Source organism: Octopus sinensis, linkage group LG5 (assembly GCF_006345805.1).
Source record: "Octopus sinensis linkage group LG5, ASM634580v1, whole genome shotgun sequence".
Taxonomy (NCBI): Eukaryota; Metazoa; Mollusca; class Cephalopoda; order Octopoda; family Octopodidae; genus Octopus; species Octopus sinensis.
The window spans coordinates 74,868,527-74,881,026 of NC_043001.1; the positions used below are offsets into that span (position 1 = coordinate 74,868,527).

At 34.3% G+C, this 12,500-nt stretch overlaps 1 protein-coding gene across 3 annotated transcripts in view; it reads left to right on the forward strand.

Annotated features, from left to right (window-relative positions):
• LOC115212381 (ETS homologous factor-like) overlaps positions 1–8,360 on the forward strand; it is a 32,573-nt gene extending 24,213 nt beyond the window's left edge. For 2 of the 3 annotated variants that reach the window (XM_029781260.2, XM_036502762.1), the window contains exons 3-7: positions 1,876–2,059; positions 4,101–4,202; positions 4,927–5,067; positions 6,462–6,657; positions 8,084–8,360. In XM_029781260.2, coding sequence (XP_029637120.1) covers positions 1,876–2,059; positions 4,101–4,202; positions 4,927–5,067; positions 6,462–6,657; positions 8,084–8,186 — 726 coding nt within the window. In that variant the 3' untranslated portion in view covers positions 8,187–8,360. The remainder of the gene's footprint in view (positions 1–1,875; positions 2,060–4,100; positions 4,203–4,926; positions 5,068–6,461; positions 6,658–8,083) is intronic. The other variant, XM_036502763.1, reaches the window with a different exon arrangement.
• Positions 8,361–12,500: the final 4,140 nt, after the last annotated feature.

Genomic DNA, 12,500 nt, shown 5'->3' on the forward strand with positions numbered 1-12,500 from the left:
TATATATATATATATGTGTGTGTGTGTGTGTGTGTGTGTGTGTGGTTGTGTGTGTGTGTGTGTGTGTGTGTGTGGTGGAGTGTGTGTGTGTAGATATATGTGTATGTGTTTATATATATATATATATATGTACTATATATACTATATACATATATATGAGTATATATAGATATCTGTATATGTGTGTGTATGTAATATATTATATATATATATATATATATTATATATATATTCCTGTTTAAAAGCGTATTTATACATACATAAATATATGTTCCTATATACATATACTCGTAGACACGCATGCACATTTACGTGCATAGATGCTCACCTATATTTCACATTGTTTTATTTTTATATGTATGCTCACTTACATACACACACGTGTGGGGATGCACAAATATATGCCAGTGATACACAAATATATGCCAGAAACGTATATATACTTATATATGTGCCTCTTGCTCGACGTCTTGCGTGTATACTTAGGAGCAAGGTCTTTCATGTGTTATTACAATAACCACATTCGGGCATATAGTCGGGTGTACACACGATTATGAGAACACAAATCCCTCGTTGGTTGATGAGTATACGTACAAACACCAATACTACGAAATACATTCAATACAGATATACAACACGCCCACATGTGCTACACATATTGCAAATGCCATTATGCTCATATTTTCGTGGTAGCTGTGATCTTTCACTTTCTGTTGCAAGTGGTATTTCGGTTGGTCTTTTTCTGACTGTACATACTTGAATGACTTTGTGTCACTTTCTTAGTTAAGTTTCTGAAAGAATGTGTATGCGGTAGAATCTAAACTTGAAAGTGTTGGCTGTTGGCAAAATGTAGGATTTGAGTGTGTTGTTTGTATTGTTTCTAGTGAAGATTCTCTTCGATACAGTTGTAACTAAGTTTAAGGGTGTTGGTGATGAATACCTTACATGTGTTGTTTTCTGTTGTTGCTTTTTTTATCTGAGTAAAACGTTTCTAGTAAGGATTTTCATGCGGAGAGGCCATTGTGTGTTACATTTACATTGTTTATAGAGAGTTGGGTTGTTTATGATGTTTGATGAATATTGGATTCTATAGATACCTCATTTCTCTCATGCTATTGGAAATTATGTAAGCCGATTATTGTTAGAACCGAAGCTATTGCTTACAATATTCCATATAAAATATCTCAATAACTGAAGTTAACACCACTTTCCAGTCGATCAAAGTACATTTAGTGTGTATGTATATGTATATATTTATACATGTATATATATGTAGGTGTGTGCATGTGTGTGTATGTGTGTATGTCTTTATATATGTATGCGTATGTGTATATCATATACATATATGCATCGGTAAGTTTGTGTGTGTGTTAAAACACGATTGTCTTAGTATTATCATTTTCATTATACCTTTTCTTTAATTTCTAGTTAGTTTCTTGCAATTTGTTTGGAAACTTCCTAAACCCATCAAATTAGGTCCTAGACATCTTCATACGCAGACTCTATGCTGTGTGGTTGATTTTAATTCTCTTTAACAAACAAATCCAATATCATTGCTATTGCCTTTGTCATTACCGTCAGAATTTGAACTTTTGACAGTTACCATTTTACTTAAGAGGTTAAAGGATGATTATCTTTTCTTTGTAACTGGTGTCTATATTGATTCCAGGAGGATCATAAAAGACAAATGCATCCTCGATGGTATTTCATTTCAGAACGTAAACGTACGGAACTATATATCTGTCACTCTATCGGTTCTTCCATTCACTGCCCTTGAAAAGTATCGATAATAGAATAATACGTGAAGGTTCAGTTATAACAACTATTTGTAAAAGTCGTACAAAGCAACCAATGTTTATTTCTTATGAATTTCAGCCAAGCATAGCGGAAGGTTTTACACAATATGATAGCAAAGATAGTATCGAACCTTATATGGAATATTTGAATGTTGAAGAGAACTGCGTATACAACACAATAACAGTAGAACCAGTTACAGAAAATAGTACACCAACTTACACAAATTTGTCGCTTAAAATGGAGCAGAGAGATTGTGTTTATGGTAAGTATAAGATATTGTTTGACTTGCTCGGGTTTATTTCCAGTAGACATATATACGTGCACACAAACACATACACGCACATATCCGTGTGTATGTGTGTGTGTGTGTGTGTGTGTGTGTGTGTGTGTGTGTGTGTGTGTGTGTGTGTGTGTGTGTGTGTGCGTGTGTGCGTGAATAATTAGCGAAGTACCGGTCAAAAATGATGTGTTTTATTTATATACACTCATTTAATGATTCTTAATTTTTCTACTAAATTTTCTTCGTGTGTTTCATTTTGTTTTGGTCCAATTATTCTTACACTTTTCCTCTCACGATTTTCTGCTGTTTTCCCTTATGTTCCATGCCCTCACCAATTCACTTTAAGCATTGACGTCTTCTGATAGTCTTCATTTTCTTTATGCAGTTCCTAATCAAGCATCTCTTCTGTGACTTGTAATTATCTGTTTCCTATATTTGAAAAATCGGTTTTGCAATTTCTTAATCCTACACTCTCACTCCATTACTACACGTTGATATACCCACTAACTTTCATGCTTCGTTATTTTTTCTTCGTTTCCCCCTCTTTTCTCTCGTTTTCTCTTAAAGTCTTCCTCACTTCTATTTTTTTTCCCAATGTATCCCCAGTAGTTTGATGTCAAATACAATTTTTTTAGTTTTTCTCTTCTCCTGTCTATATTATCCTCTCTACCATTTAACACTTTAAATCTGTTATTTTATCAGGTTACCTCTCTAACTCCTCCGCTCGGTTGTAGAGCTCTACATTGTTTCATCACACCTGCTTTGCTATGTTACTTACACGCACTGTCTCTTCCTCTCTCCTCCATCCTATATTTCATTCTCTGCTCACTAACTACTAGGTGACAGCAGAATATTTCTCTCTCTCTCTCTCTTTCTCTCTCTCAATGTCAGTCACCCACCTATCTATCTGTCTATCTTTCTATTTATTTACACACACACACACACACACACACACACACACACATGCACATATATATATATATATATATCAACCCTCCTATCTTTTGAACCTCTATTTTTCACCTCTTTGGGCACAATGGCTTTTGACAGAAATGTTTGAAAGCAACCACTATCACTGCCAGCACCAAAGGTCTTTTCCCCAAAACTAAAGAGTATATTATTTGAAGCCTGTATCAAAGCTACAATGTCCTAGGGTAGCGAGACTTGGTCATTGAATGTAGATTGACAAAGATCAAAAAGATATAAAGTAAGTATGTACCAATGGAGGTGTAATGTTAGTGTGCAAGAACGTCAGAGTATAAATGAGCTAAGAGAAAAAGTGAATGTGAAAGGAATCAGATGTAGTATGCAAGAGAGAAGGTTGCACTCTTATAGACATACGATGCATATGGAGAAAGACGGCCGCATACAAAATCGTCGAGTACTCCAAGGTAGTGGAGGGAGAAGAGGGAGACCGAGGAAACACTCACACCTCCTCCATGGCACCCGTCTCTTCATCACATATATTCCCTCCAATTCGCTTGTTATATTCGTCCTGTTGCATCACCAACCAGACACTCTCCCAGTTTACCTGTATTGTCACACAACACTTCCTCTTATCTTTATCTCACTACCTATCTTCTTGCTAGTCTTTCATCACCTCGCTGTACCCACCCACTACTTTCCCCTACTCCTTTCTCTCACCATCCTTTCTACATTACCACCCCATCTGGGGTATTTTTGCAGCATTCTCACTCTGCTCTTTCCTTCCCCCTATATCCATGGTACCCTCCAACTTCTCTTTACCCTCAATAATCCTTTTCATCTTTTCTCTTCTCCTCTAGTCTACATCATGAACTCTACTTCTATGTATACATGTTTGTCTATACATGGATGTATGTCTGTATGATAATTGTATATGTATGTATATTATGTATAATATATATATATATATATATATATATATATATATATATATATATATATATTATATATATAATATATATATATATATAAATTTTCTTCTGTCTCGTGAAGTTATAATTTAATTTTTACTGTAATAATAACCTTAATTTCTCCACAGAATATTGGGATGATTATGTCAGCGCCCGTCCCTTCTGCAACAACCGATCACACTTCAGCTATTATAACGACGCTCAATGTTATACAAATATCAACTCTGGAAGTAAGTGTGATTACAATGAATATTATTGTTATTTATGAAAAGCTGTATATCATCCCGTTCCCAAAAGAAATCGCTAGCATCTCCATTGAAAGAGTCATATCTTATCTGAATACCATTTAACACTTTGTTACCATATTTCTGTTAAGATATACTGTTTTTGTTTCAATTAATTTTTAAAGAAATTAAGGACTTAGTAAATTGTCTTTATTAAGCTGGTATATCGAGCATTAGTTAACAGGAAATCTTGATTGGCGAGGTAATAGTTTAGGGCACTTTCACACTTTCACACTTATATATATATATATATATATATATATATATATATATATATATATATATATATATATATATATATGTATGTATATATATATGTATGCGTGTGTGTGGAGAGAGAGAGAGAGAGGAGAGAGAGAGAGAGCTAGAATGAGTTGAGTAGATAAGTATAATGAATGCCTCTCATGGTATCTGGTAGTAAAGAAATCCAGGGTGCTTGAAATTCATTACCAGTTCATAGAGATCACTATGAGGTTGGTTACGGAGTTCTAACCCCTTGTTGTCTAATGAGAAAATTTTTCTCCAAGAGAAAACCATAATGAAACGCTCTTACAAGTTCAAATAAGCTCCAGACATATTTCAACAGATCTAAATTTGATATGTTTTCTATCGCTGGTTCATGCACTTACCCACCTTTGATTGTATTGTCTTCATTCTTTTTTTTTTTCAGTAGATTTCATTGTTTCCAAACCCGAGGAAATGTCTCTGTCTCAAGACATCAACTATAGTCCCGAACTTATACAGAATAGCGAATATAGTCTTGATCCACCGAAACACTATCGCAGGAAACCAGGCAGGAAAAAGGGACAAAGTAAGTTTATGCTGTCAGTAACAATTAAAAGTAGAATTAACAGATTTAATTAAAACTATTTTTATTGAAATAGTGATACTTGTCAATCCAAATTATTATTATTATACAGTTGTTAATGCATGAATAAATGCTCTTAAATGACCGTGCACAATTACACACATACAGCACATATATATGGATGCGCGCGCACGCACATACATAGATACACATACACACATACACATTGACGCACACACACAAATACGCATATGTATACATAGACACAGACACGCGCGCGCGCATGCACCAAAGCACGCATGTGTACGCACACAGGCATTAGAGCCAATAAATCACGTGGGAATGCATCGATATGAATATCGAATACAAATGTAGGAAATAAGAAAAATAACAAGAAAAAGTTATCCAGAGGCTGCATGATTTCCCAGAAGTGTGATTTAAAGACTTGATATGAGGATCACGTGATTATAGAGCTAGCTGAATGAAACAAGGATATTTGTTGTGATGGAAAATGATGTGAGTGTAACGATATAGATGTAATATTTAATATATTACGTAATGTTAAGGCAGCGAGCTGGCAGAATCGTTAGCACGCCGGGCAAAATTCTTGACGGCATTTCGTCCGTCTTTACGTTCTGAGTTCAAATTCCGCTGAGGTCGACTTTGCTTTTCATCCTTTCTGGGTTGATACAATAAGTACCAGCTGAACACTGAGGTCAAGGTAATCGACTTACCCACTTCCCGAAAGTGTTGGCCTTGTGCCAAAATTTGAAATCAATATATTACGTAACGTTACGTAATGCAACGATTTATATAATGCTACATAGCGTAGATGAAGTTGGTTAATAGCCAAGTGTTTATTATTCTCAATAATACTCACCGGTAGTCATAATACTGTTGCTGTAGGTACGTGCACTGAGATGAAGAATAGTTAGTCGAAGACTATATGTTTAGTGGCTGCGTTAAATCTTCCAGGGAGCTCACTCCCGTATATGTGTAGTAGTGATGCTATTTCAGCTTGTGGTCTGCTGCTCTATCTATATTCAATAGTAACCTGATCAGGGTTAGGTTTAGGGGTTAGGCAATAGTCAAAATGCTGTAGCTAACAGTGATACCAAATCGGGAATCTCACCAAAATCAAGCAATAAGAATTTCTCTAAATAAGTAAGTTTGCATAATTTCCCGTTGGTAATTGTGCTAAACTGTCAATTGTGTTTCTAGTTGTTTTTTTACTAATACTTCAGCAGCCATTTGAATAGATCAATAAGTATCACATCAATTATGAATAGATCGTACACTTTAACAGATTAATCAATATTTATTGAATAGATTAATTTAATGTTATATATCAAATGACCTTTCATCATTGTTTTCTTTCCTTTTGTTTCTTGAAATAGTTTCCAAAGTTTATCACCTGTGGGAATTTATCCGAGACCTTCTCAAATCCCCGTGTTATAGAGATATAATCCGATGGGAAGATCGCGACAAAGGTATCTTTCGGGTGTTGAAATCTGCAGAAGTTGCGAAGCTTTGGGGCCAAAAGAAGAAAAATAAGCTAGCAATGAATTACGAAAAAATGAGCCGTTCTCTACGGTAAGAAATCATTTTAATTAGAAATATCTTCTAAGTTCAAATCCCACGTTGATCGACTTTCTTTTTCATTCTTTGGTGTCTTAAAAACGTTCTAATGCCGAGAAACTCAACTATATTCTTCAGAATGTGTGGTGTTCTGCCTAACTTGGAAATCATTCAAAATGAAAGAATTTATTAAGGATGACCTTTTCACTTTTCACATACAAAAAAATTACTAGGGTGGATGGTAGCGACTAACCATTTCCCTTCAAAATGGCTTGTATTATGCCTAAATCGGTATCAAATGTCAGCACAAGTCCAACAATTTTAGAGGGACGGGTTTATTTGAATATATCGATCCCAATACTTGACTGTTACATATATCTCGGAAGGATGAAACGTAAACTAGACCTCAGTAGAATTTGAACTCGGAACTTAAGGAACCGAACGAAATACCGCTAAGCATTTCCTCCGGCGTGCTAATGATTTCGCCAGCTTAACCCTTGTCTTAAACGTAAGTAAAAAAACAAAAAGAAATTAAGGGCGGCAGATTGACAGAAACTTTATTACATCGGACCTTGCGATTTGTTTCGATTTGATTTTTTATGCTCTGTGTTCACATCCCACCGAGGTCACCTTTGCCTTTCATTCTTTCGGGGTCGATAAAATAAAATATCAGGCAAACAATAAAGTCGATGGTATTGACTGACACGAACCCTCATAAAAACTGCTAGACTTGTACCTAAATTCGAAACAAATGATCACCACATGATCTGCATAATCATTAGCGTGTCCCACAAAATATCTTGCGTGCGGTGCTTGTTCTGCGGTGTTTGTTCTGAACTCTTCTGAATTCAGATCCCTCTGGGGCTGACTTTACTTTTCATTCTGCAATATAAGTGCCAGTTTAGTTCTGAAGTCGATGGCATAGATTAACCCTTTCCGCACAAAAGTGTTGAAGCCATGATAAGATTGTCAGAGCAACGGAAAAATAACTTGTGATATTTCTTCCGGATCACTCCGTTCTGATTTCAAATTTCATCTAAATCGACTTTGCCTTTCATCTCTCAGGGGCCGATAAAGCAAAATATCAGTCAAAAACTTAAAGTCCGTGTAATCGACCTGACCTCTCCTACTAAAACTGCTGGTCGCCAGTTGGCAGAATTGTTTTCAGGGCGGGCAATATGCTTAGCAGCATTTCGCCCGTCCTTATGTTCTGAGATCAAATTCTGCCGAGGTCGAATTTGCCTATCATTCTTTCGGTGTCGATGAAATAAGTACCAGTTACGCACTGGGGTCGATGCAATCGATTAGATTCCTTTCCAAAAATTTCTGGCCTCGAGCCTTTAATAGAAAGAATTGCTATTATTGTGGTTGTTTAAAAATATTTTTCTTTCAATACTAAATTGACTTTCATAATATTGAATACCTCATTTTCTTTCTGCAGATATTCAAGAAAAGAAGGATATTTTATGGAAATACCATGTGATGGATCTTATCCCAAGAAGTTGTGCTTTAGATTTGGCCCAAAATCTCACGGCTGGAAGTAATCGAACTCTCTGTTCTAAAGACTTTCTTAGAAATTTTAAAGACATTGACATATGTGCATGCTAATTAGTCATACGCTCATAAATACAAGCGCACATACACGCACGCACTCACACACACACACACACACACACACACACACACACACAACACACACACACTCACACACACACACATATATATATATATGCATGTATATGTACATGTATGCATACATACATATACATATATATATATGTACGTGCATGTTTATATATATATATACATATACACACAATGAGTTCAACAAAAGGCCTTTTATTCCACTCACTGTTTTAATAAGTATTAGATTCTAAGTGGCTTTACTATGCTCCCTTGATCACGTAGTACATATACGTATATATATATATATATATACATACATATACATACATATGTAACATATGTATATATACATATATGTATATGTAACATATGTATATATACATATATGTGTATACATGCATATATATATATAAATATGTGTATATATATATATATATTTATATATATATGTACATATATACATATATATTCATATATGTTTACATATATATATATATATTATATATATATATATATAATATATATATATATATATAATTAAAGACATTTGTAACCTTCAGCCTCCTTTCCTCTTCCATCCATATTTAAAATAATTTCATTACAATTTTACAAATCATTTAACCGTTTCAAACTACGGCATTCATTAGAAATTTATTATAACAAATGAATTTTTATTTCTCTCTACATAAATATAATTTCAATCATGCTTCCTTTTTGCAAGCTGGAATGTGAACCAAAATTTCAAAATTCTCGTCAGCGTCTAGCATATTCATTTTGGTACAAATACATCTTTTCATGTGTTTCTATTTGAACATATATATCAGCTCAACTTTCAACATTATTTTGAATTATTGACATGCACAGTTCATCATTATTTTCCTGCATACATACCGATTATTACGTGTATTTATGTTTACGTATGTAACGTGTTTTTGTACACAGATATATGCTCACAGATACATGCTCACACACACACACACACATACACACACACATACACACACATACATACATACACACACACACGCATACATACGCACACACATATGTGTGCATCGGGCCAAAGAAATCCGAACCTGCTAGAAGCAGCCACCATTATTCACTCAGATCGCATTGTATTGTCTTCATATTGACATTCGCTTATGCAATACTTGATATACAAAACGAAAACCCCAGAGTATTCATAGCCAGAAGGTCTTTGAACATAGGTCAGCACGGTTAAGATTGACCTCTGGTTAAATAACAATCAATGTACATATGCATATATTTTTGTTAATGCTCGCACAGGAATGCGCGAACTACGTGTGTGTGAATGTAGTTATGAATCCACGTATTTATGTGTGTGTGTCAGAATGTATATGCGTGTATGTATGCATGTCTGTCTGTCTGCCTGTATGTATGTGCGTACGTCTGTGTGTGTGTTTGTTATGCGTTTATATCACGTCAAGAAATTCACTTGTGATAGACAAACTCTAAAGAGATTGTCTAATCCACTTCATTTATAATAGATACAGATAATGAACGTACAAACTACTTCATACATACATACATACATATCACCGAAAAAGAACTTGGTGTTTATCACTGAAGGCACAATCACAACACATCCACAATAAATTATAATAGAGCTATGACAACATGTCTCTGAAACAGGGAAGGAGATTTCAAGACCTCCAATGCACCGTCAAAGTAGATATGCATATATTACCTTTAATCCGGGACATAACTAGTTATGTTTTTGCATGCAAAGTATTGCGTACAGGGTCAGACGGTTTTAAAATGCAAAATAATGGCTGAATGTTTATGTATATGTATATACATACATATATATATGTATATATATATATATATGTGTGTGTGTGTGTGTGTGTGTGTGTTGTGTGTGTATGTATGTATGTCTGTATGTATGTATATATATATATATATATATATATTATATATATAATATATATATATATATATATTCACATACATAGTAAATATGCAAAGAGCGAGCTGGACGAGGTTCGAGGTGAAAACAAGCGTAAAGGTTTCGGGAAAACATATGGTTATAGAAGCCTTAACTGAATAAAAAATATATACGCATTTGTATAGTTATATATAGATATATGTATCTATCTACCTATATATATATATATAATATATATATATATATATATATATATATATATAATATATGCCTTTCGAAACACGTGTAGAATGAAATAAAACGATTTCTGTTCAATCTGCGTTCAGCTCCATTTCTTCAATTCACCAATAATGTTTTATATATATATATATATATATTATATATATATATATATATATATATATATATATATATATATATATATATATATATATATATATATATATATACGTATATGCATATGAGTTCGTGTATGTTTATGTGTCTGTGTACGTACGTATTCAGATAATTGTTATATCTTTGTGAGACACGAGCGAAATACAAAGTAAAACAAATGAATAATGAAAGGATTGAAACAGTATATTTATCGTCCTGGAGAGAAGGAAATGAAAATGAGTATACCCTTTTGACAATAAATGTTGCTCGCGCGTGCGTGTGCGTGTGTGTGTGTGTGTGTGTGTGTGTGTGTGTTGTGTGTGTGTGCTCTCCCGCGTTTGGAAATGATGAAAGTAGCATCTGTATTGCTTGATGCTAATATTGATGTCGTCAAATAGATGGCAAACCCCCAAAATCATAATTATGCATGTGTGTGGTGGATCGAAGAGTTTCGTGACTGATCAGAGTTTATTCCAACAACAATATGTATTGAATTTATGTGTTATAATTTTGATAAAAAAATTTTTTCCAATGAATATATTTTGTTTTTTATAACTTTTTATTGAATATATTTATATTTGTGAAAAATGGAACCAACCAAAATCAGAATATAATATATATAAATGTTAAAATAAATATTTTTTTTCTTTTCAATATGTTTTACAAACTTATTTTTTATTAAACTAATGCGATTACACAATCATAAAAATGGTGTGTTTGGCAACGATGTTGAGTTTTGTATATGGTGATAAATTGTTTCATGATTTTGTAGTATAAATAGTCTGGTAGCCAACTAGTATCGGGTTAGATTATGGCATTTACATATTTAAATATATATAGGCTGAGTTGTTACAAGAATATAAATCATAAGCAAGAAGAGGAAGTTAAAGGGGTGTGTAGATCGTCTCTTCTAACATTTTCAAGGAAAGATACGCAGGTAGGGCATTTCTCTGCAAATAAACAATAACGATCCATCCCGTCATCAGAGGGAGAATAAGAACAATTATTGTTTGTACCAATTTCAGACATAACGTTACTTAAATGTTGCTATATATGAATATTTATATATATGTATGCACACACACAATCACACACACACACACGCATATACACACACATGCACACACATACATAATTGTAACAATGAAGATTTGATTGGACAAGTCCCATTATTTCATTGGTTTACAATTGTTTCATTGAAGCTCGATTTTGTGATCATTGCTATATTGCGCAATAATATATATATATTTCATTGTCACCCTTCCCTCGTAAGCCCACTCCACCTTCCCAGACCCACATTTTCACACCTACACATACACACAGGCACATATCAAGATCAGCAGCCCAATTCCACACGCACATACAAACTTTCTTATACACACGCACGCGCACCTTCGTTTTCGGGTCACCACTACTTTATTATCTCCCCTTCTCCCAAGCTCTCCTGTGTGACCTTTCTGTCCGGCATTTGCCATGATAGATCGCCAACCATTAAACATTCCTTATTTTCTCTCCTTGTTTCTTTCTGTGTTCCTTTCTGTGGAAGAGCGTAGGCTCGAAATGTTGAAGACATTTTCACTTCCGGAGCGTTATACTAATACACCGATAGTGCTAGGCTTACAAAGAATAACTCCTGAGCTCGGTTTATTCGACTAAAGGCGGTGCTCCAGCATGGTCGCAGTCAAATTACTGAAACAAATAAAAGAATAAAAGAATACACACGCATATACATATACACGCACATGCAAGTGTCAGCTGAATAGTTCATCGGCTGACCAAGAAACTCTGAAGTAGTGTGACTAAATGAGGTCTATTTTTCAGCATAGTCCCCCTTACGGTTCACACACTTCTTCCATCGGTGTTGTAGTGCTTCGATTCCATATGGCGAAGAACCTTTCAAACCTGTTGGTCAAAAAAAGTCATCAACAACAAATATGACGTCATCATC